At 42.8% G+C, this 26,386-nt stretch overlaps 1 protein-coding gene across 8 annotated transcripts in view; it reads right to left on the bottom strand.

The window, feature by feature from the left end:
* Window positions 1-25,818, bottom strand: part of LOC121292843 (serine/threonine-protein kinase VRK1-like) — a 97,621-nt gene extending 71,803 nt beyond the window's left edge. For 2 of the 8 annotated variants that reach the window (XM_041215345.1, XM_041215317.1), the window contains exons 1-8: window positions 25,408-25,818; window positions 20,741-20,881; window positions 18,156-18,211; window positions 13,608-13,677; window positions 13,169-13,256; window positions 12,981-13,089; window positions 10,239-10,331; window positions 8,132-8,264 (exon numbers count right to left, since the gene is read on the bottom strand). In XM_041215345.1, coding sequence (XP_041071279.1) covers window positions 8,132-8,264; window positions 10,239-10,331; window positions 12,981-13,089; window positions 13,169-13,256; window positions 13,608-13,677; window positions 18,156-18,211; window positions 20,741-20,879 — 688 coding nt within the window. In that variant the 5' untranslated portion in view covers window positions 20,880-20,881; window positions 25,408-25,818. The remainder of the gene's footprint in view (window positions 1-8,131; window positions 8,265-10,238; window positions 10,332-12,980; window positions 13,090-13,168; window positions 13,257-13,607; window positions 13,678-18,155; window positions 18,212-20,740; window positions 20,882-25,407) is intronic. The other 6 variants (XM_041215325.1, XM_041215334.1, XM_041215338.1 and 3 more) reach the window with 6 other exon arrangements.
* Between the last annotated feature and the right edge of the window lie 568 nt (window positions 25,819-26,386).

Consider the following 26,386-nt stretch of genomic DNA (forward strand, 5'->3'; position numbering starts at 1 on the left):
GGTAGGATATAAGCTGGCTCGTGAAGTTGAAACCAAAACACAGAGCTTTTCTTTACTGAGAGTTTATTGACTTGTTCAGTCTCACAGCTCTCCTCCCACTCAACCCAGTGTCTCAGCTATTCCCTATTTATATGTGCTCAAAAAGAATTAACGCCAATCACCTGCTTTTCTTAACCTTAACAATGTAATTGACATGCATTAACAAACCTTAACATGTAAATGAAAAGATATTAACATGCATAACTCCACATGTAACATGCTACATATTCCATGACCATTCCTACCCCACTCAATCTTTACCACTGTACACATAGTCATTAGCACAGTTATTCCACCTACAGCCCATCATAGTCCATTACTCTGGTAGTAAAGACAAAAGAAATTGCAAGCCAGGAGTCATAGGCCTTGAGGTGGAAATAGAGTAGGGTGAGTGGGGTGATTTGCAAAACCCATCCACAATAGTTTCTTGCAGATCTTGCTGAAATTAACAGTTGGAGAATCCATTTAAAATCTTTTCAACAGGCTTCCCATCTGAATGCCAGTTAGCTTAATAGAAGCAGAATGGAGGCAAGAAGAGTAAATCCAACAACATCATGTGGACTGACAATCACTGGCGCTCTGATCATGCTGGGGTAAACAGGGAACCTGGGTGGACCAGGGGAATCCATTGCTACTCTTCCTGATCCACAATTAGTGTTGTAAATCTGGCTTTTTTAAATTCCCTCCAAGGACCAGGAAAACCAGCCTCCAGCTATGAAAAATAAAACTTCACAAAAAAATGGAGGCACCCAGCCTTAGAATACTTTGGTCATCTACCCCCTCCCCGAGGCCAGGTCGAGCACAGATTCCACCAAGCCAGCTCTGGTAAAACCAGAAGTCTGTGCATTGAAGCCAGGTTGCCTACTTTTTTTTATTTTAGCCTTATCATCAAGAGAAAGGGAATGACATTGGAGGCTTTAACCCAAGAATTTTTTTTTTTTTAGCCAATTGCACTCAATCGGACTTAATTAAGTCAGAGCAGAAAGTGCCCTGTCAATGGGACCAAAAGCCGAGGGCAATCTTGTCCTGGCTGTTTATGCAACCCCAGCTGCATTTTAGTCCCATCTGGCAACTCATTAGTTACTGTTGGGTCTCTGCCTCTTTAAAGAATTGGATCCACCTCTAAGTGTTGCTGGCAAATCAGCTGGCAGTCTTCAGTCTTAGCAGTGCCACTGGGAACAGTGGCCACTGCTGGAACTGCACTTAACTGAGTGGACGCAGTGATGGACACCATCCTCTCAATGAGGTGAGTAGGATCTGGGGTCGCTAGGGCCAGTTGGACAGGTCCCAGCGAGGAATGGTGGTGAGTGCAAGGTGGTGTTGCCAGTGCCACCGAGAGTCCCCTCCATGGGCCACAGAGTTTTCAGTTAGGAGGGCCCCCAAAGCCCAGAATAAGGCCACCAGGGTTCACCAGGCGGTCACCCCATGTGACAAGAGGGCACATCCGCCAGTGGTAAAATGCCAATGGCAGCCGAGAGGAGGCCCTTAATTGGTCACTTAAGTTGTTCAGTTGCCCTCTGGACGGGAGGGCAGCCCACCACCTTCCCTGCTGCTGGAAAGATGACATGGCAGTGGGGAAGATGAGGGGCACGCAAATGCCCACCTTTCCTCGCCTTTTAACTGGCCCTTTGCCTCCCTGTCTGTCCCTCAATAGCTGGTAAAATCCAGCCCAAGTATGTAAATCTCTGGGTGAATTTGCAGCCACAATTTATGATTATGACATGTCTTTTTGTGAGGTGCTTCCAAAGTTTATAAGCTTACAATTTGTCTTTGATATCCTGATTTTCTGTAGGGCAGAAACAAGACAGACCCAAACACTAGCCTCTGTGGAACTCTACCTAACCCAATATGAGACACCTACTTACAAGTACACTATGGCTTGGATTTTCTATCAGGGTAATCCCGAAAAAAAATTCCTACATTACAACAGTGACTACACTTTAAAATTACTCAATTAGTTCTAAAGCACTTTGGGAAGTACCAAGGTCATGGAATATGTTGCATAAAGCCAAGTCTTTGAGTCATCAAGGCTGTTGCTTGGTGTGCCAAATTGGAGATAACTACCTCTTAGTGCCACCAAGCAATTGCAGCTGAGATAGCCAATTATCCCACTTTGTTTCGCAGATCACATTGGTCCCATTAGACCTGCTTTCCTGAAGATCAATGTCTCAGTGCCTGACAAGAGTGGCACGTCAGGAATGAGATTACGTTACGAGGTTGCCTCTCAGAATAGCAGCACATTCATACTTACCTGCTAGCTCAGGCAAATGCCCGCATGTACAGAAACAAGACAGCAGCACACAAATTGTGTAACCTAAAGCAGATCCATTTCAGAACTTAGCCACTATGAGATTAGTGCAACATCTGTCTCAGGATGTCAAACCAATTCATGGCCTCCTGCTAATCCAGTAGCACCAAGGAGGAACACTGACTTACAGTTAAGAATTTATACTTCACACAGCAGGACAAGGGAAACATTTAAAAACACACAAAGGTTTTGATGAAAATGATGGTTATGGAATTTTTCTGGGTAAAGTTTGTAAATGGCTGAGATGTGGCTTTGATGAATTATGTTGGTTGCTGTGCACAGGAAATCTTCTGCAGATGACAATACCTATGGATGACAACCATATTAGGCCTGGTATTGTGCAATGAGATGGGAGTAATTAATGATCTCATAGCGAAGAAGGCCCTAGGTAGCAGCAACCACAATATGATTGAATTTTACAGTCAGTTTGAGGAAGAGAGGAGTGGGTCCAAGGTTATGTTTTTGATCTTAAATAAGGGCAATTATGAGGGCACGAAAGCTGAACTGGTTAAAGTGAATTGGCAAAATGGTTTCGGGATGGGTCAATAGCAATGCAGTGGCTAATATTTAGGGGGATATTTCAAAATGCACAGAATAGATATATTGCAACGAGTAAGAAAAAGTCCAAGGGATGGACACACTATCCATGGTTAATTAGAAAAAATAAAAATAGTATCAACTTAAAGAAAAAGCATATAATTGTGCAAAGATAGGTGGTAGGTCAGAAGATTGGACAGAATATAAGGAACAGCAAAGAATGACTAAAAGACTAATAAGTAGGGAAAAATTAGAGTATGAGAGAAAACTTGCCAGGAATATAAAAAAGATAGTAAGAAACAAGTTAACAAAATGAGCGTTGGTCCTATAGAAAGTGAGTCTGGTGAATTGATAATGGAAAACAAGGAGATGGCAGATGAATTGAACAGACATTTTGCATCAGTTTTCACTACAGAGGATACAAGTAACATCCCAGAAGCAGCTATAAACCAGGGGCAGAATTTTTAGCTTGGCGTGCAGGCACAAGTTCGAGCTTAAAATAGCACAAGATGACATCGGGCAAGTGTCCCAATGTCATCCCACACTCAAGTGATATTTCAGACAGCGGGCACGCACGAAATTCGGGAATGTGCTCGCTGACAACCAAGAGGCCAATTAAGCCCATTAAAGTTCCGACTGTCCCCGATGTTTTGTGGTCCTTACAACCTTACAGTTGGCGGGCGGGCAAATCTGCCAGACGGACTTTGCATTTTTGATGAAACCTCATCCAAGGACGGTATGAGGTTTCTGTTCTTAATTTTTTTTAAAATCCAAATGTATGGACAGAATTTTCATCATGTATATGTTCAGGTGACTGATGCGTGGACATTTTTTTCTGGATTTTAAAATCTTTATTTATTGCTTTTAAATTCTTCAGCTCCCTGAGGCAGCTCTCTACCTTCAGGGAGCTTTCATTCCACACTCCCCCATGCCCACCCTCCTCCCACCTCCACCCCGGCAGCGCTGAGCATTTCAGTGTACGTTTCACGATGGCTGGCCATTAACTGGCCAGCCTGTGTGAAATCACTGTCACGGTCCGATTGCGGGTGGCGGTCCATTCCCCGGCCATTCCCGGGCCTGCCGATTGCACCCGGACACTGACCTAAAAATCCTGCCCCAGGAAATGGAAGGGAGGAACTCAGAAAAATTACACCCACCAGAGAAGTGGTACTGAGTAAATTGTTGGAGCTGCGGGCTGACAAGAGCCCACGTCCTGATGGACTTCATCCTAGGGTTACAAAAGAAGTGGCTGGTGAGATAGTTGATGCATTAGTTTTAATTTTCCAAAATTCCCTAGATTCAGGGAAGGTCCAATTAGATTGGAAGATACAAAATGTAACTCCGTTATTCAAAAAGGGAGGGAGATAGAAAGCGGGAAACTATAGGCTAGTTAGCTTAACATCTGTCGTAGGGAAAATATTAGAAATTATCATTAAAGAAGTTATAGAAGGGCACTTAAGCTCAAGGTCACCAGGGAGAGTCAACATGGTGTTGTGAAAGGGAAATCTTGTTTTGCCAACTTATTGGAGTTCTTTGAGGAAATAACATATGCTATGGAGTGGATGTACTGTACTTAGATTTCCAAAAGGCATTTGATAAAGTGCCACAGCAAAGGTTATTGCAGAAAATAAAAGCTCATGGTATAAGGGTTAATATATTGGCATGGATAGAAGATTGGCTGGCTGACAGAAAGCAGAGAGTAGGCATAAATGGGTCTTTTTCAGGCTAACAAGATGTAACAAGTGGTGTGTCACAGGGATTAGCGCTGGGACCTCAACTGTTTACAATTTATATAAGTGACTTGGGTGAGGGATGGATGGGATGGTTGCCAAATTTACTGAAGACACAAAGATAGGTAGTAAAGTAAGTTGTAAAGAGGACATAAGGAGGTCACAAAAAGATATAGATAGATGAAGTGAGTGGGCAAAGATCTGGCAAGTGTAGTATAATGTGGGAAAATGTGAAATTCTCCATTTTGGCAGGAAGAATAAAAGAGAAGCATATTATCTAAATGCTCAGAGATTGCAGAGCTCTGAGGTGCAGTGCGATCTGGGTGTCCTAGTGCATGAATCACAAAAGGCCAGTATGCAGGTACAGCAAGGAATTAGGAAAGTTAATAGAATGTTATCATTTATTGCGAGGGGAATTGAATGCTAAAGTGGGGAGGTTATGCTTCAATTGTACAGGGCACAAGTGAGACCACATTTGGAGCCTGTGTACAGTATTGGTCACCTTATTTAAGGAAGGATGTAAATGTGTTGGAAGCAGTTCAGAAAAGGTTTACTAAGCTAATACCTGCAATGGGTGGGTTGTCTTATGAGAAAAGGTTGGACAGGCTGGGCTTTTACCTGCTGGAGTTTAGAAGGGTAAGAGGCTACTTGATTGAAACATCTAAGATCCTGCGGGGCTTTGACAGGGTGGATGTGGAGAGGATGTTTCCTCTTGTGGGAGAGTCTAGAACTAGGGGTCACTGTTTAAAAATAAGGGGTCACCTATTTAAAACAGAGATGAAGCGAACTTTTTTCACTCAGAGGGATGTGAGTCTTTGAAACTCTGTTCCGGAAAAGGCGGTGGAAGCAGAGTCTTTGAATATTTTTAAGGCAGAGGTGGATAGACTCCTGGTAAGCAAGGGGCGATAGGTTATCAGGTGTAGGTGGGATGCAGATTTCAAATTACTATCAGGTCAGCCATGAGTATTATTAAATGGCAGAGCAGGCTTGAGGGGCTGAATGGCCTACTCCTGCTCCTTGTTCGTATGTACGTATAATGTGCCAGTAACAGGAAAGAGAAAACGTCCATAGTTTAATCAAATGTGGTTTTGAAGAAATGGTCTTCAGTAGTAGTGCGGCATTAGTGTGCCTTGCAGCCAGAAAAAAGGGTTTATTCCACATCCTCTTCAGGCTGCTGTACTTTTCCTGCTCAGGCAAATGTAGGTGGAAACACCTGTCTGTGATCTCAGATGTGGAGGTGAGGTACCAATTAAAACATAGTATACACATGCACTGCAGCCTCACTAATCTACATCAGTTCTGTTGCCCATCTTCTTTATATATTTATATGTTTGTAGATATATATATATATATATATATATACACAGGAGAAGGTACCATAGAAAACCCAGTTTGCACCCTGTATTAAGAGATTAAGAGGCAAGGGGGAGAAACAACCCCACGATGATCAGCTTAATGGTAAATGGCAATGTAATTAGCAGAAGAAAAAGTTAATAATTAAAATAATTTCAAAATCTACGGGGCAGAATTTTACATCCCGCAGGCTGACCCGACCGGGCATAAAATAGCGCGCGATGATGTCGGGTGAGCATCCCGACATCATCGCACACTTGCACGATATTTCAGTTAGTGGGCATGCTGCTGGGTCTCACGCACACCCACCGACAATTAAGAGGCCCATTAAGGCCACTGAAGTTTCAATTAGCGGTGATTTTTCACTGCCCATCCAACATTACGGTTGGCGGGCGGGTGAATTGGCCAGGCGACCTTCAGATTTTTGAGAAACCTCATCCAAGGGCAGGATGAGGTTTCCAATATAAATTATGAAAAATAAAAATGTTTGGGCAGAATTTTTATTATCTGTATGTTTCGCTGAGTGAGTCCGATGTGTGGACATTTTTTTTGACATTTTTACACCCTTATTTCTTGGTTTTAAATTCTTCAGCTCCCTGAGGCAGCTCTCTGCCTTCAGGGAGCTTTCATTGTACACTCCCCCCATGCCAGCACAGACTTCAGTGCTCGCTCTCCTCCTGCCCCCCACCCTGGCAGCGCTGAGCCTTTCAGTGCACGTTTCACACTGGATGGCAGCTGGTTGGCCAGCTAGCGTGAAATCACGGTCGGGGGCTGATCTCAGGCAGCGGCCCGTTTACCGGCTGCTCCCAGGCCCACCTACCGCGCCCGCCTGATGTCCCGAAAATCCTGCCCACGGAGAAGTGAGGAACCTGCAAAGTTTTTAAATCTGTATTTGGCTCTTTAAAATGTCTCCTGCAGGCTCAATGGAAAATGGGATTGTTGTATCATATCATTACAGCCTCATTTAAATACACAACCCATTTCAGGATAGGTGATTCCATCATTTATGAGAAACTACACCAGAACATATATCTAGAAATTCTATTAGACATTAAAATTACAGACTAGGACTCCGCATTTCATTTCAAAATGCATTGAAAAGTCCTAGGTCACACTATCTGAATTAGGAAATTGCATCATAAAAGTGTCAACATTCACCTACACACCAGTTACATTCAGGGCTGGCACTATGATTTATAAAGAAGTGTCACATAACATTAGCCCCAAGCACAACACTGTATCCATATTGTTGCTTATCTTAAAATAATGATTTGTGACAGCATGCAGCTGCAAGCGCAGAATAAAGGTTTGTGCAAAGCCTCTCCTAAAGGGATCAGGAATCCAGTTGTCATGGCCTTCGGGCCCTGGCCCCACTGCTCTCCCTAAAATTACTTCCTGCCCCCATTTCACCCTCAACAAAGAGATAAATCATATAATAGCCCCCTGTGATTTCAATAACTCCGTAGCCCTCCCCCACCAAAACCATTAAAAGAACCCCATATATGAACTTCCAGGTTCCATGTAATCACAGCTTTCCTCAAAGTTTCCCCTTTATCCCTGTAGACATTGCATAACTTCTTATTTTCATTTTAATTGACATCTCCAATTTAGTGAGTGCTTCTTTAGCTTATATTTACTTTTCTTGGGTACTTAGCTTGCATTTTCAATATCATATTTTTAAAAAATATTCCATTCTCCCTCAGCTGAATTATCATTCAGTGGTACCTCACAGTTAACTTATTTGAGTTCACCCATCATTCTACTGAAGCTTGCCTTTTTGAAAGTAAATGTTTCTTACTCCAAGACTTTCAAAATGATTTACAGTAGAGAAACTTTTGAAATCAATCGCTAGCTGACGGGCTGGACAAAAGAGCTAAAATAATGCAATCGAATTTGGAAGCAAGCAAATCAAATGACAATGTCATTATTTACAACATTATTATAGAGCTGTATTACTAGAGAAGTACAGTATTGGTGTTTTATGGATGGTACCATTTCCTGCTGGGTCAGCTATAAGCTTTCATAACCCATACTGCAGTGTAACCAGTGTAGCTAGGCTGGTTGGATTAAAGTGTCAGGTTACAAGTCAAATAATATAAATCCTGCCCCAAACTGGCAGTCTACATCACTAATTGTACAGTAATTAAATGGGTGTCATTCTTACCTACACCTTTGTGAGCATCTATACTAGTAAATTCAATGGTCCCATTGTGACCTTTCTTGGGATTCTCCTCATACTGTTTGTGAGATCCATTTGGATGGTACCTGAAGGCAAGTCCATAATCTGCTAGATAAATCTGAAACATTTAAAAGCAATAAAATGAAAGGATGTTATTTTGAAAGCAACATTGTTATTATGTTATTTTCTGCATCAGAACTGCAGACTTTCCAATCAAATCTGTTTTCTGTGCTGAGAAGCTGCTTTGTTCATCCTTTCCAATGATGTTATAAGTGGGGAGAGAAACTCATCAAATCATGGGCCAGGATTTTACGGCCCCTCCCGCCCGGCTGGATATTACGGTCCCGCCAAACTGAATGGAGATTTAAATGCATCGCTGTATCTGCCAGGGAGAGACACATAGTGGTGGGATCATAAAATCCTGGCCATGGCATGCAAATCTCATGTCCCGTCACTATTCAGTACATGATTTTCCTATACCAGCGTGTTGTGACACCAATTTACAGATTAGTGATCAGTTTAAATACAAACAGGGGCAGAAACCTGATTGGAGGGTTTCAATCATGGTGTTCCAGGAAATACGGGCACCGACTTGGGAGATGACGACATATTCCAGGACTTTGGGGAGGAAAGTGAGTTTGGAGATTGGAAAGTGGTACGGGTCAAGAATTGTTTTTTTTGAGGAGAGGGGTGATGACAGCAGACTTAAAGGAGATAGGAACAACAGCTGAATAGAAAACCATTAATAAAATCACTAACAAGAAGGCCAGGAGGAGGAAGTTGGGCGATCAGTAGTTTAGTGAGAATTGTTAGAAATTAGGAATGTATGTTTGATATGTAGCTTGGAATAAAGCACAGGGTTAGATTGTTGCTGTAAGTTTTGTTTTATTAGAAACAAGTGGAATGAGTGTTTTGACACATGACAATTGCCCTGTGTGTAGGGAAACCAATAACCCAGAAGATGGGGCATGGCCAGATGGTGCTTCAGCAATAGTGGAAAAGTAACTGGGTAGATGTCTAAATAAACAACCATACTATAAAGTTGTGTTAGGATTGTTTATAACCTTGTTTACCAAAGTTGTTTGCTAAAACACATAAGTTAACCAATGTGTGAAAATAGAATAAGAGGTGGTTTTGTAATTGTTCCTATGGTAAATCATTCTATGGTAAAAGTTTGTTAATGGGGTAGAAGAGTCAGACTGGATGGCTGGCCTATGCGCAGCTCTGAGCTGAAACAACTGGTAATAGACAGCAGAAGACACAGTGGGGATGTCGATTGAACAGGAAGATTGAAGGTTGGTTTGATCCTAGGGAATGGTGTGTGAAACCGATCAGGGAAACAGCATAGAATGAGATATGGAAAACAATCCTTAGCATGCTAAAGCGGCACAATAAGGGTGGGCTTCTCTCCATGGCTTGAACAAAGAACTTAACGTACTATTAGGTGCCTTGTATTAAAAGGAACCTCTTTAGGACAATGGAATTGTGAATAACAAAAATCAGGGCCACCCCAGGAAATGGGCGCATGAGGAGCCATGAGGTTTGGTGGGGCCATGAGGTGGCATGGGTTGGCATGGATGAGGCATGGGGAGTGTTTGGGGGTGAGGGAGGGGGTGAGAGGTGAGGACTAGAGGGATGTTTCATGTTTTATTCATTTTTTAAATCTTTTAGATACAGTGCCGAAGCCTCGAGGCAGGCCTTCAACCCAGCCTGCCTCTGCACCCAGCACCCTCCTCAGTTCTCCTGGGGTTGCAAGTCCTGACTTCTAATCCAGTTTCAAAATGTTCCAGTACAAGATGTAACATGACAATAAGATCTGTAACTTAGTATTTACTCCATAAATATTCATATGAAAATGTAACAATTAGAGATCTTTCATATTCAACAGAGTACAAATGTTCTATGGCCACTGTTAGCAGCTTCCACAGATTTGAAAAAAAAATGGTTGAGATTCCTAAATCAGCTACATCACTAAATCTTTTACCTTTTGCTCTTACATACTTGCTCTGTATGACCTTATTTTTTTCTCTTTTGTTCGTTAAATAAAATAAGCATACATAACTGTGTTATCAGCAAGATGGATGTATAATACCTCTTTGTAATTTCTGAAGCCCAGAAGCAGGTTTGCTGACTTGATATCACCATGGATGTATTCATGTTCATGAATAAACTCCAAAACATCAAGCTGTATAAATGAATAAATTTAAAAACAAGTGTATGTAAGCCCACAAGGTACAGGAAACAAATTTTTTTTTACACATGATAATGTTACGTTACTTTAAACAGCACAACACTGAGATACTGGATTTCTCATACACTCTCTAATCACAGGTTGAAATCATAATTGGAGACCATTTGAAAATCACAGCTAATCACAAACCTTTCCAAAGCTAAACATTTAGCAGTTCAGCATGATGGTACTGTGCTAGTCATTTCCAAAACAAAACCAAAACAGCTACAATGTCTGTGACATTTAAATTAGATTACATCCTCACTTTCAGAGTTTTAGCATAAGAACATGTTGATGTGTGTTTCCATGGATCAGGTAGCCCTCTGATTCCTCACAAAGGCTATTCTTCTCATGCAAAAACCCACACACAAGAGCGTTCGCTGAGTTAATTTAAAGATTCCCAAACTGAAGCCAGAGCTCACCCAGCTCCTACATATGTGTACCTCTAGCAGGGGTCTCGGGATTGTTGTCCACAGAAGTAAGCTATGTCAAAGATGCTGAGGCATAACATGTACACTGCAACCCTGGCTGACAGCAACTCAGCACAAATAAAAGGTTTAAACATATTTCAGGATCTGTATGGGCCGGATTTTACATCCGGCGGGCAGGCGCGCGCCTGACCTGACCGGGCATAAAATTGCCCACCTGCCCATCAGACATAAAATCAGTCGAGGGTCCTGACATCATTGCGCACTCGCGCAATATTTCGGTTGGCGGGCACACGCGAGAGTTGGCAGCATGCCCACCAACAATTAAGAGACTATTAAGGCCATTAATCAAATAATTTAAAGCTACTTTTCTCTGCCAATCCAACTTTACAGTTGGTAAGCGGGCAAGTCAGCCAGGCAGCCTTTGAATGTTTTTGGGAAACCTCATCCATGGGTGGAATGAAGTTTCCAACATTAACTTAAAAAAAAAATTTATGACACAATTTTTATTACTTTTATATTCATGTGAGTGAGTCCTATGTGGGGACATGTTTCTCACAATTTCAGAATCTTTATTTTTGATTCTAATATTCTGCAGCTCCCTGCCTTTAGGGGGCTTTCAGTTCGCAGTCCATCATGCATGCGCAGATTTTTGTGCTCACCCTCCTCCCACCCCCAGCCCAGCAGCGCTGAGCTTCTCAGCGCGCCTTTCACACTGGCTGGCTGTTAATTGGCCAGCCAGCGTGAAATCGCAGTCGGGAGCCAATTGCAGGCAGCAGGCCATTTCCTGGCTGTCCCTGGACCTGCCTGCCGTGCCTGCCCAGCGACCCCAAAAACCTGCCCTATGACTCAGTAATGTAGCACATCCTACATTTAATCTTCACGAGTGTTAACCATTTATACATAATTAATATATATGCAACATTCTAATTGAGCTGTTTTTTTCATTTTCCCCCTAGTCTGGGCAGAATTTTCATTTGGTGGGTGGGTGCATGCCCGACCCACTCGAGTCTGAAATTACGCGCGTTGATGTCAGTTCAGCATGCCTTAATTGGCCCGCCAGCATGAAATCGCGGGCGGTGATCAGCTTCCCAACAGCTCCCCGCTCAGCGCTCAGCCCGCCTGCCAAGGGCAAAATTCTGCCCTCTAAGTAAATAGAAGTTTTACGGACCTCATTTTTAAAAAGATTCTAACTACAATCAACTGTGGCATAATGAATTTACAGGACCTATTACTTTCAAAATACTTGCAACAGCCTTGTAGCTTATTAACATGGAGACATAATTAATGGGATTTCACACTACTGCTATGACACAAAAATACAATTCAGTAACTACAGTTTCAAAACTTCCATAAACGTTCCCTACAATTTACAACTTCCAAGATTTTCAGATATATGGATTCCTCCCTTACCCTAAAGGAATGAATTCTAATGACATTAAAAGTCAACAATACAGTGCAAACTCGAATCACATGCAGACCTGACCAGCCAGGGATGCAAGGTTCCCTTCCCAGAAGGTCCTTCGTGAATCAATTCAATTTTAGCAACAATCTGGCAGCTTTCACTGTTATTTTCTGATGCTAATTGCCAGATTTATTGAATTGAATTTCATAACTTGCCACAGTCAATTTATAAGCTCTTGGTTATAGACTAATACCATAAGCACAAGACTACCATACCATACCCATCACAAGGGTTCTGACTTTTCAGCTGAGATTACTGAACACTGGGGTCTTTGCCTGATATTTAACCACTCAAGCCCAGGGTGATGAGAGCAATTCTTGGACCTGAGCTGCTGGCTTGTCTGAATTAGAGAACTCAGCAAAAACACAGGTATCAGACTTAATGAATGTTTTAGTACTATCTCAATGATGCATTTCTTCCTGAGGCCACCTATCATTTTGAGAACATTTTCAATTTTGCAACGCAATAGGGGGATAAAGAATGAGCCATGTAAGAGTAGGAATACAAAGGAGCCTGTCTACCATGTTTTATTAGCAGTTGCCCTTGCCCATTTGATTTTGCACATAGTGTGTCTCATTAACCCAGGTGCTCATTTTGAACTAAGGTATTTAGTTCATTTACAGTGATAAACAAAGCCTGGAGTTCAGTGTGATCCTGGCCTCCTATTGGTACAATATATGATACAATCATCATTTGTGTCCAATTGCTTACCAATTGACTGCCTATCTTCAAAACAGTTGCTTTACTCAGCCGGTTCCGATTTGCTTCCATCACTTTTTGCAAATCTGTGCCGAGTCTGTCTAAAACCATGAATCTGTAGCTATACAGGACAAAAAAGGTTAAAACCATGTCATTGTTTCAAATAGGGCTGCTTGACATTAGATGTGGGGCTTTCTCACCTCTTCCCATTGTGTTCAGCCAACCCTGATCCCCAGTAAGTAGGAATTCCCAAGAAACTCAACTGGTGGTCCTTCATCCATTTCTTTACTGATAAAGAAATATACAAGCAAAACCCACTATTAAAATACTTGTATTTTCTTTAGATGAGCAAATGAAATATTAGCTTATTCCTTTGCTGGGTCCTGTTTAATCCTGTTATCTTAATAGTAGCATTGTAATTATGTATCAGTAATTATTTTCCTCATTCATATGCTGCAGAATAAAGAAGATGATGATATGCAGACTTTAGCCCTGAACATACTGTAGCACTAATTTAAAAATGTATATAATTACTATGTACAAAGGCATCACAATGTACTTAAATTTCTACTTATTCATACAAGTACAGTCTCAGAAATAAAATGTGCAATTAGCATACTCTACGTCACAGGTACCTACTGTGCTCAGATTTCGCTGCTCTCTGATAAAATTTCAGCTCCGTGAACAAGGGTCCATTATCCTGGTGCTCCTGAAACCAAGAATTACCTCTTATAATAGAGCATTCATATAGAAAAATAACAGAATTAACATCAAATAAGCATATGGCTCTACATGTAACATGAAGTAATAACAAACATATCTATTCATGAACTGGTTCTGCTTGTGGACAAGTGAGCATTTTATCAAGTAGTTCTGAGATATACAAACCAGGAAGCGCCAAGGTTCAAACCATGGTCCATATTGAGGGAGCTGATCTGGCATAATAATTGACTTCAGTATCCCTAGTTCAAAATCATCACATTCCCAAATCCGATCTGACCACTCCTGTTGAAAAGTACACTTTTGGCATGTCAATCAGGACATGACTTATTCCTTTGCTGGGTCCTGTTTAATCCTGTTATCTTAATAGTAGCATTGTAATTATGTATCAGTAATTATTTTCCTCATTCATATGCTGCAGAATAAAGAAGATGATGATATGCAGACTTTAGCCCTGAACATACTGTAGCACTAATTTAAAAATGTATATAATTACTATGTACAAAGGCATCACAATGTACTTATGTTACTACAGTCTGACAGTCTATTGACCTTTGTCTAGATTCACATTCAAAAAACTAACTACTTGGGTAAGATGCTGGAGGAATACAATCACATTTGGACCTATACACCTTATGCATTGCACGATCGGGTGATCTTAATCAGCAAAAAGTGGACAGGATGATCCAAACCCGCAAACACTGACTGTGCTGCACCTGTTTCATCTGCAGCATTGTCATTGGAGAGGGTAGTGAATAAGAGAATGCAGGTCAACTCTAGATATTCCTCCTCTTGTCTACTACATGCCCCTCACTTGTCAGTATTCCTAAACATAAAGTTAAATTCCGCAATCCCTTGCAAAGTGGAGGGGGGGGAACGGAGGTGAAAGCTTCAGGAGAATGTTTGAAATTAGCTCAATCAGTAAAAGTAAAGAATAATTGGAAATGCATCTGCATAAACACTGACTTGCATTTGTATAGTCTGTTTAAACATAGAGAAACATCTCAAGGTGCTTCACAGAGCTTCACAAGATAAAACAGGTGCTGAGACAAAGAATGATATTTTAGGAAGGCTGATCAAAAACTTGGTCAAAGAATTGGATTGTAATGGAGCGTTAAAGAGGAGAGGTCGACAGGAAGTGAATTTCAAAGTGTGGAGCTCATGTGACTGTAAGCATGGGTATAAAAGATATGGGGAAAGGAGGGTTTAATCAGGAAGCCTGAGCCCAGAAATAGAGAATTCAGGGAGGGCTGGTGGTGCAAAGCCATAGAGGGTTTTGATTACAAGGATAAGAATTTTTAATTTGAGGTGTTAGGGAACTAGGAATCAATGAAGGTCAGGGAGGAAATGGAAAAATGGCAAATTGGACAGCAGAGTTGTGCATAAGCTGAAGCTTAAGAAGGTTGGGGGCAATATTTCCGTTACAATTTACTTGTATGTGGCCAGTTTTTTCAATGCGCCCTCACTTTAAATAATCTTTGCAGGGCCATGCACGTGCATTATTCATTGAAGGACAAAGCCTGCGTGGTGTCTTTCAGGGTGCTGCGTGGTCACACATCTGTGCAGTTTGGTGGGAACATTGGGTGGAGGTTATCACGCTAGCCAAGAGAAACTTGGAGAAATTGAATCTGAATATGACAAAGATACAAGTGGTAGTTAGGGCAGGGGTAGGTGATTTTATGGCAGTGTAAGTGTGTGGACTTTGTGGATGCAGGGAGCTGTGGGGTTAGAAGGTCAATTAATGGTCAAACAGGATGACCAAGTTGCCACAGTCTGTTTCAGCCTGTAACAGCAGTCAAAGAAGGAGATGAAATCAGAGATAAAGATGTGGAGTTTTCCCAGAGGCTGAAGATGGTGGCTTTGGTCTTTCCATTATTAAACAGAAATAAGTCATGGCTCATCCGAGACCGGATGCCAGACAAGCAGCCTGATAACACTGGGGCAGTGAAGAGCTGAGAGATCGGCAAGAGGTAGAACTGGTTTTCATCAGTGTAATTGTGGAATTAAATTGCAAGAAGGTAATTAGCAAGCATTAGTATTAGGGGCAATATTGCTTATATTTTTCATAAAGGATTTGAAACCCAGCTATCTAAGATTACTGATATGAGTCTAGGCGGGACTTAAAAAAGAAAAAAGTTGAGTAACTTCAAGAGATTTAGAGAGAAGAGGTATTTGGGCTAAAACAAACTAAATGTTGTTTAACATGAAAAAACTACAAGGCCATGAAACTGGAGTGGGGGAATATTCAGCGGGATTATAAAACAAAGTGCAGAAAAAAAACAGGGTGTAGCACAGGAGAAGAACCTGAGAATACTGGTGGATAATTTGTGAAATTATAAGCACAGTATAATTCAACAGTAAAGAAGACAAGAAAGATCTTGTGGTATACAGTCATGGGAATAGGTCATAAATTGTTGGGGTAAGAATTAACCTGTATAGAACAGGGATTTGCCCCCCCATCTGGAGTTCTGTATACAATTCCAACATACCACTGTGAGGATGTGCTAGCTTTTGAGAAGTATTGTGGTACAATATTAAACTCATCAGGAACTTGACCAATGAGGAGAGACAAATGAAGCTGGAAATATATAATTTAATGGAACACCAGGAGCAGCATAACATCACCTGACTTTGCCCCTGTCCCAGCTCATCTGCTGCTGAAACCCTCATTCATGCCCTTGTAACCTCTAGACTATTCCAACGCACACCTGGCTAGCGTCCCACATTCCACCCTCAGTAAACTTGAGGTCGTCCAAAACTCTGCTGTCCATGTCTTAACTCGCACCAAGTATCATTCACCTATCACCCTGTGCTCACTGACATACATTGGTTCCTGGTCGAGCAACATCTTGTTAAAACTCTCATCCTTGTTTTTAAATCTCTGCATGGTTTTGCCCCTCTCTATTTCAGTAATCTCTTCCAGCCCCACAACCTCCAAGATATCCGCGCTCCTCTAATTCTGGCCTCTTGAGTATTCCTGATTTTAATTGCTCCACCGTTGGTAGGTCCTAGGCCCCATGCTTTGGGATACCCTCCTTTCACCTCTCCACCCCTGCTTTTAAGACATTCCTTAAAACCTCTTTGACCAAGTTTTGGTCATCTGACCTTATATCTCTACATGTGTCTCGGTATCTTGTTTTATAATGCTCCTGTGAAGGATCGGGAGCATTTTATTATTTTAAAGGCACTATGGGCGGAATTGTCCCAGATTTGCACTAAGTGTAGTTCTGGGCAGCTGAAACGACATTTTACCCGCTGGCCACAATAGCGGCTTCTCACACCGTATTGTCCCAAACCCACTGCATTAATTATGCATTCCTGGGAAACACGCAGTTTCGATGGCGGGTGGGCTCTCAGACTGCTGCAAATAAGGCATGGCCCGAAAGGCATGAGGTCTGCAGCCCCAAGGTTTAATGACAAGTCCTTCGAGTGCCTTTTGGATACTGTGGAGGCTCGCTGGTGTCCTCTACCCCCACTCTGGCTGCGGGAGGGGCAGCAACATTACCACTCTGGCTTGGTAGGTGATGGCAGTGGTGATCAGTGCCAATGCTGCACAGAAGAGGTTGGCCAGCCAAGGCAGATAGAGGATGATTGATCTCATCCATTCCGCCATGGTAAGGCAACCATCTCATCACTCTAAACTCACACACTCAAGCTCATCACACATTCGCTGACATCTCACTCACTGCCAGCTCAAGGGACATCACCACTCACTCTTTCACACACACCCTCATATCTCCATCTGGCCTCATCTCCTCTGGAGACTGCCTCCTTAGCCCACACCATCTTGAGGCCAATTGCACAGGTCAACTTGTGCCCCACACAAACCTTGGGCTACCCCCTTCCTCAGTACAGCCCTCAGCCTGCTGTCTCTTCCCTTGCCTGAGGCCACCTCTCCCCCTTCCCCAAACAAGTCCTAGCCCTACAGCCGTACAAAGCCTTATGGCTGGTCTGGTAGGTAGAGACCTGCCCATAAACTCCCCTAAAAGTGACACGGTGCTGTCAGCGAAGCCTGGTGCTGATGACTGTAAGTGCTGCCCAAAGCAAGATAGGCAAACAAATCTCGAAGTCCCGAGTGAAGTGCAGCTTAGCAGGCAAACGTCACTTATGTGCAGTTGTAAAACACGTTGATGTGCAATCACGCCGACGTGGGTGGACGATCCAGCTTGGGGGGATGAGTTCGGTGGGCTAGCCTATAATGATATGCAAATATATTACAAAGAGGTTCCCGACGTCCGATGGCAATGCAGCCTGCCTTCAACGGGCTGAGCGGATGATTGCAAACTGGTTTCACAACGTCACAAAACCGATTTTTGGCCTTCTCGTCACATTGCCCACTCACGCCACCAAGCACGCCCGACCCAAACAGACACGGAAAACTCCCCCGTATATAAATAGAAGTTGTTGTTGATGAATAAAATTTCAACTGAATCATTGTGTAAAGATTTCTGAAAGTAGAGTACTTACTACTTTAATTACATATACCGCATCATCCCCAACATTCCTCTCTGTGGCATGAGAAGCTAGAAATAATTTAAAAGATATCAAGATAAAACAGGGATCAGAACAAAAGTAAACACTAATTATTGGTACAGAACTTCATCAATGGACTGCTAATTGAAGGTTAACAGTGAACTAGCAGCCCAACTGACAGCTACTCTCATGCTGGCTCCAGAAGTCAAACTAGACAAATTCACCTTCATAGACTTGTAAGCATCTACTTACTTTCTGTGCTACTTCATGAAGCCAAAAGCATGCAATAATATCCTGCAAGGCATGTTTCATTCCAGTGTGCTCACTCCACACAAAGCAGACAATGTTTGTAGAATAGGGAATTCCCTCAATACACCATATTATGAATTGCAATCAAGCAGTGCAGCGGAATTCCAAAATTAGATCCCTGGTCTGTGCTAAGTTAGTTGATCTCAGTCAAAGCGCTGGTGGTAATGCAACAACTGCCCTCACCACCAGCAGGTGAGACAAAAAAAACATGTTCTCCATTCCCAAATTCTATAAGGCATGCTTGATGCTCAGCTTGTAAAACAATGAGAAAACAATCAATCGACAATCAGATTAGAAACTTGTAATTAATCCTGTTGTTGCTGTAAATCTCAGTTGTTAAAATTCCTGTTGAACGTAATGCTGATAGTGGTAACTGTAAAAATAAAGTTGGAACCACATGTTTCAATTATGTCCAAATATGAACCAAAACAAGAGCAGAATTGGAGTAGGTTATTCAATCCAATGAGCCTGCTGTGTCACTTTGTTAGTGCAAGCAAATCTTCATTTAATTTCCCTCCTTTTCCTTGCATCCTTGAGTATCCTTATCTCTCATATAAATACATATCTTACTTTTTAAAACTTTGATAATATTGCAGACATTTCAATCAAGGTGTCAACAGAACCCTCTTTAAGGCCTTCCTATCCCTCCCATGACAGGGAAGCAACCTAAAACTAAACACAATGGGGTAGAGTTTCCTTTTTGGGTGCAATTGGCAATCCAGGCCCAATCTGTGCTGAAACAATCTGAAACTTGCGCTGGTTTTCTGAAGTGAATTTATGGTTCAAGCTTCTGTTCAAATTAATTTGTACAATCTCAGATGCAAAAATTTCCATGATCCAGTTCAATAAGGCAGAGTTTTGGAATGGAATAGTTTATTCCCCCCACCCACCGTTGATGTATTTAAGAGTGGTAACCTGATGTAATTTTACTGAAATAATTTTATCACAAAAATATCAGCATTTTTAATAAGTATCCAGTCCAACATGTAAGTAAACTAATTTTAAATAACTGAAAATGGCTTTTAAAAAACTATAGACCATTTTTTAGTTACAATGGTATATATATGACAGTTTCTTAATAAATTAAACATTCTTTAATATTTGAAAAACATAGAAAAGGTGCCTATTAGTGCCTTTTCACCTAAAAATCACAGTTTCATTTGAAGAGCCTCCTTGAAGGGCCAAAAATAAGTATAATAAGCAGCAATTAAGCATGGTCATTAATTCAATCTAGGATCTTGTGGGTGGGACCGACATTCAGCACAACGTCTTTAAAACCAGCAAAAGAATTTGCTCCTCATGTAACATGCACTTGAAATTCCTCAAAGTTTTATGCTAGTTTGACCATTTCCAATTGATTCAAGTTATCCAGAAAACATCCACCATTATCAAAGACAAAAGACAAATAACCATACAGGAGGAACACACAATGATTAATTCACTATGAATTTCTTTCAGCTAAAAGAGGCTTTATTAAATTCTCAGCATCTTGGAATCAGCAACAATTTAGATCTATTTTGGTCACCTCTATTGGGATCCTTCACTGAGAAAGTGATAGTGCAACTGTCCGGAATATTGTGGTGACTTTGTTTCACGTGGTGACTATTAAACATCATGGCTCACCCTTTAACTCTGATGAATTTCACTATACTCGTGCAAATATGCCACTGAATGGATAATATTTCAGTTATTCATTATGAATAAATAAATTTTCCTCTCCATTTTTTAGTCTAGTGCATGACTTTGTACATTATTCTGGGCTGAATTTATTCACTATATTTACAGTTCCTGATTGCTAAAGTGATGGTATTGGTCATATGGATTGTACAGATGAATTAATAAACTAATATGAAAATTAACTAAGGATATACCTCACACACAGCTATTGATTAATAATGGCAATATGAGATACCAAGAAAAATGCACCTTGCACTGGACAGAATGGTATTTGCCTTCACCCACTTGCTTCCTATTGTATTCAGTACAAGAACAAATACCTTAAAACTTAGTTGACGTAAAAATAAAAACAAAAACACAGATGCACTAAAATATTAGGATGGATTAAGTTTTTTTTTAATGATGATCTGCGATAGGACGTTCCAAAACTTCTTGCACTTGTTCTTACTCCCTCAATTGGCTTTTTGGTGCAAAGTAACAATTGGGAAAGGGATATATTAATAATGAACATTTGCTTTAGATAAACCACCTTTAAAAGCTCAGGCTTTCTCAACAAAGAAATCATTATGAAATGGTTCATTATGCTTCCTTACCCAAGTGTATCAGCCCAAATCCGCCTTTACCAATAATTTTCCCAAGCTTCCACTGCTTCTTCTCAGAATCCGTCAGGATCAAGCCCTCAGGGAGAGGATCAGGAAGCTTCTTTCTCATGTTACCTTTGGGTGGCATCATACCTAACAAAAAGCAAGACGGGTTTTAGTTCTGTATATGAAAGCACAAAACGCACAGCAGTTTATTTTCTTTTCCATTTTCTTGGCTCTTTTTCCAGTTAAACTTTTCTCCTTCCTTTTCCAATGTAGAGTCAATTGATCAAGATTTACTGATAATAGTAGTGGTTCCAGATACATAATGGCCCAAATTTTGAGATAGTAATGAAGTGTTTGCTGTCATTTCTTCCCGAAAACCAACAGCAACTTTGGAAGTCTGCACATGCTCAAAATAATGTGGAAATCCAGTTGCTGTCAGTGTTGAGGCACCCAGAGTGCAATCCCTTAACAATCAGTGAATTGACAAACTTTAATTTTTATGCTGTTGGGCTCATTGTAAAAGCCTTTGAAATAGTTGCATCTAGTTCAATGCGTTGCAACTGGGGCCAAAATGTTCTGTTCCCGTTGGCAGGGCCTTCTGCACAAGCAGCTGAAGATCCACAGCGAGCCGTCACGTGTAGGCGCCTCGCTAGACCCAGGGTCTATAGATGGTTCTCGTCATTCCTGCAAATGACTGAGAACCAGTGTCACCGGAGACTGCGCATGTCTGGGGAACTGGTTGGTCACATATGCCACTCACTGCAGGATTTGGTGCCACGGGGACATGGAGGTCATCTACTGCCAGTGGTCATGAAAGTGACCGCGGCGCTCAATTTTTACACCAGTGGATCTTTCCAGGGCTCCACAGGTGACCTGTACAGGATCTCACAAGCCTCCACACATAAGTGTATCCAGGTGGTCATGGACACAATCTTCGCTGAGGCAGAGAACTTTGTGCATTTTGACTGGGATCAGGAAAGCCAGGAAGCAAAAGCTCTGGGATTTGTGGCAAACTCAGGTTTTCCACAGGAGCAGGGTGCCATCGAATGCACTCAAGTGGCGCTCAGATTTCTGTGGCAACAAGTGCTCCAGTACGTCAACCACAAGGGCTTCCACTTGCTGAATGTTCAGCTGGTGTACGACCACCCCAAACACATCCTACAGGTCTGCGCACAATTCCCAGGGAGTGTCCACAACTCCTACATCCTCAGCAGGTCTCAGATCACTGACATCTTCCAGGGTCCACAGAGGCTGCAGCATTGGCTCCTCAAGGACAAGGGCTACCCACAGATGATGTGGTGATTGGCACGTGTGGCAGCCTCAGACTGCAGCAGAGCAACGGTATAACAAGGCTCATGCCACAACCTGGACAATGGCGGAGCAAACGATTGGCATATTGAAAATGAGGTCCTGATACCTCGACAGGTCCAGTGGAGCACTGAATACAGTTCCCAGAGGATGTCACAGATCATGGTCACTTGCTTTGCCCTTCACAACCTGGCACTCCAAGGAGGGGAGGACCTGGCTGAGGCAGCGATGAAAAAGCTGCACGTTTCATCCGATGAGGAGTATATCGAAGGGGATGAGGATGATGTGGTCTTCAAAGGCAGGGATGGAGACGATGAGGCCATTGCACTGGCCAAATGAGGCAGGCGTGCTCATGGGGCCCTAATAGCTGCAAGATTCGTGGAGAATGATGACGAGATGCAATGAGGCCAGTCGTGACATCCTTACCTTGCATCTGTGAATGTTTGACTCCTGTGTGGCTGATGGCAGCACACATACCCCCAGTGCTCAGGCTCATGTCATGGAAATGCAGTGGGGGCCCTAATAATTGCTCGATCACAGGAGGATGATGAAAGCATGCAGTGAGGACACTCCATAGATCTTCCCATTGCCTCTGTGAATGTCTGACTCCTGTGTTGCTGATGACAGCACTCGCGCTCTGTGATTAGGGTCATATTCTGGAGATGAAGCCATGAAACTTTAAATGAACCTGATCCTTTGGCAGCTTTCATCGCCTGTACCCTTCAGGACCACACCGTCACCAGACATAGATGCTGAAGAGATGGGGGACCAGCCCCACTTCAAAAGGTTTTAAGAGCACACAGAATGACGGAACTCTATGATGCCTGCCCGCCACATTCTGGCAGCAATGATCAGCACCATTGAGGTGAATCCAGTGAGTGTGAAGCCAAACTATCACTTTGTTCTGAAGGTTACATGCTGCACAGGAAGGAGGCCCTGGACTGGGAAACTTGCTTTTATCTTGTGCAGGAACCAAGATTTCACATGACATGAACACTGCTCATCATAACAAGGAGCCATAGACAAAGAGAAATTCCTGTCTGTGATTACCTTGGCAGGTGTCCTCTAAAGTGCTGAGACCTGGAGGGCCCCAGCTGCTTTGGGTATCCTGCTGTGGACCAGATTCACCTTCCTCAGCCTTTGGAGCTGGAGATAATGGAGTCACAGGAAGAGGGGATTTGGCTCGGCCAGACATTTCCGGCGTCACCTGGGTGGATGGCCCCGGAGTGTCGAGCTGCTGATCCTCCTCCCTATGGGTGCCTGAGGCCCCTGGCTGGCTCCTTGAGGAGAAGGGGCAACTGGAGTGAGATCGAGCTACCCCACACCCCTCTCATGTTGACCCTGTTGGGGGCCAACTATGGCGTCAGCGATGGAGTTCAGCACGCACAGCAGTGCAGGAGCAATGTCCTGGACCAAGGTCTCCATGGTGGCCGCCATCCTGCCAGTGTTGACCTCGGTGCATCAGCTTGCCAGCGCTATCACCTCAGACTGATAGCAGACGGATTCCTCCATCATGCCTTGCAATCTGAGGAGTGCAGTGGACATCCCTTCCTGATGTGGGCCTCCCTGCCATGGACTTAATCGGGGTTATGGAGGGAAGATGGCAAAGTCCAGCCTGCCACCCTCCCCCGATTAAATGCCCATCCACCACCAAACTCGTCACAGGGGAAGACACAAGATGCCGCCTAACATTTGAGGTCCATGGTGACATTTCATGTTTTCAACAACAACTTATTTATATAGCATTTAATGTGATGAAACGTCCCAAGGTGCTTCACAGGAGCATTATAAAACAAGGTATGACACCGAGCCACACAGGGAGACATTAAGTCAGAAGTCCAAATCCTTACTCAAAGCAGTAGATTTAAGCAGTGTCTTAAAAGAGGAAACAAGTTAGAGAAGGAGGGAATTCCAGAGCTTGGGGCCAAGGCACCTGAAGGCACGGCCACTAATGGTGGAGCGATTATGATTGGGAATGCACACAAGGCCAGAATTGGAGGAACGTAGATATCTCGGAGGATTGTGGGGCTGGAACAGATTACAGAGATAGGAAGGAGCAAGGCCATGGAGGCATTTGAAAATAAGAATACAAATTTTAACATCAAGACAATGCTTGACCAGGAGCCAATGTAGGTCAGCTGGCACAGGCACGATAGGGGAATGGGACTTGCTATGAGTTAAAACAGGATGACTTCAAGTTTATGAAGATGGTAGAATGTGGGAGACCAGCCAGGGGTGCACTGGAATAGCCAAGTCTAGAGATAACGAAGGCATGGATTGAGGGTTTCAGCAGCAGATGAGTTGAGATGGGGTGAAGACGAGCGATGTTATATCAGTGGAAAAAGGAGGCCTTAAGAGATGGCATTAATATGAGGGCACAAGCTCATCTCAGGGTCAAACGTGACAACAAGGTTGCAAACAGACTGGCTTAATCTCAGACTGTTGCCAGAGGGGTGGAGTTTGCAGTTTTAAAGAAATATCTGCTCATCCAGTATTGGATGTTGGATTATTAGTCTGATAACAGTGAAGAAGATGAGAGAGGTGGTGGTGAGGTGGAGCTGGGTTTAGTGGGAAAATGGATGCCGTGCTTTTGTTTGATGTTCTGAAGAAGGTTCATCATGGACCTGAATCACTAAGGTTGGGATTTCCCAGCCCCGCCCACTGCCAGCATCGTCCGGTTTCACCAAAAGCGGGCTGCAGAATCTCTTGCTATGCTAGGGCCAGAGAATCCCGGCTTGTTTCCCTTTTCACATGCTGCATGACCTGCTGAGTATTTCCAGCATTTTCTGTTCTTATTTTACGCCTTTGGTTGATTGCACTGATTATGGAGAGATTTTACATTCAGGCTTTTGCTATTTTGTGCAGAAACTTGGGCGTAATTTCAATGTGTCCGGATGGACAAAGTCTTGGGTGCATTTTGGCAACAATTTGCCAATTGTGCCCTTGGGGCAAACTCAAGGCCCATGTCGTGTGTCCACACACTGGGCAAACAATGTGCGTGGTACTGGCCGCCTGATCCCACTGTCGTAGGGAATCGGGGAAGAGTCCGGGCACGGTAAAGCCAGCAATCGGAACTTTAAACTTTCCAGGTAAGCCGCCGCGCACATTTGCGCGTTGGGCCATCCCCAGGGCTATTAGCGACCATGTGTCTTTTCCGCTCCCCATATCGAAAGATTCAGGCCAACCACTCTGTTCCTCTTTCCTGCCTGATCAGTAATTGTCAGCATTTTCTGATTTTACTTCCAATGTCTTCGAATTATAATTTTTTATAATTTGCATGCAGTTAAATACCATAGCCATTAAAAGTAGATTTTTAAAAACAGAAGTTTACATGTTTGCAGAAGATAAATGAAGTAAACATGTACATTACAAAGAGCTTGAAGATGGGAGGTCAGGAAATTGGAGTGTGTAATAGAGAGCTGGGCCAGACCATACTCCCGGGCACTGGCTGCCTCCTCGTACCGTGGTCTCTGCTGCTCGCTGAACCGAATCGCGCTAGAAGCAGCAAGTGGTAATGTCTGAACCACAGCTCGAGTAAACCTCTGGGATCTTTGAAAAAGTCACAATGCTCCAGCCATTAGCTGGAGAAAAGCTGGTGTTTCAAATTTCAGCCCCGCCGCACGGTCTCTGATCATGATTCTGTGCAGTAGTTTCTGTTTGTAAAAAAAGACTGACGTGCGCCTGCGAAATGTGATAGCCCTGTGACACTTCCACTTCCTCACAAGCTCATTAAAGGCTCAGCCTTAAAGTAACTCGGCATTTTCCCCTTGTGCTTTGCAAACAAAAGTTGGGGGTGGGGGAAGAAATTCTAAACGTTTGCGATTGGCTCGCAGATGTTTCCCATCGATAGTTGTAGACTTCCTGTAGATGGCTGCTGAAGGTTGTAGATGCTTTTAGACTGACTCCATTGCTGTTATCTTGGTTTGCCAGGGGTTAGAGTCTGTTGATGGATGAAGACAAATGAGAAATGTGGCACTATTACAGAATAGTTACTGTCCTGAGGTTGTGGTTGCGACAAAATAAAGGGAACATTACTCTATAAAAACAAAAAATGTTGGAAAAACTCAACAGGTCTGGTAGCATTTATGGAGGGGGAGGATGGTTGAGGCAGAAATCTTCACAACTTTTAAGTATTTAGATGAGCACTTGAAACGCCATAGCATACAGGGCTATGGGCCAAGTGCTGGAAAATGGGATTAGAATAGATAGGTGCTTGATGGCCAGCACAGACACAATGGGCCGAAGGGCTTGGTTCTGTGCTGTATAACTATGACTATGAGAAACAAAGTTAACGTTTTGAATCCATATAAATCTGCATATTCTCTGTATACCTCTGCCTTGGAA

This window comes from Carcharodon carcharias, chromosome 2, assembly GCF_017639515.1.
Source record: "Carcharodon carcharias isolate sCarCar2 chromosome 2, sCarCar2.pri, whole genome shotgun sequence".
Classification (NCBI taxonomy): domain Eukaryota; kingdom Metazoa; phylum Chordata; class Chondrichthyes; order Lamniformes; family Lamnidae; genus Carcharodon; species Carcharodon carcharias.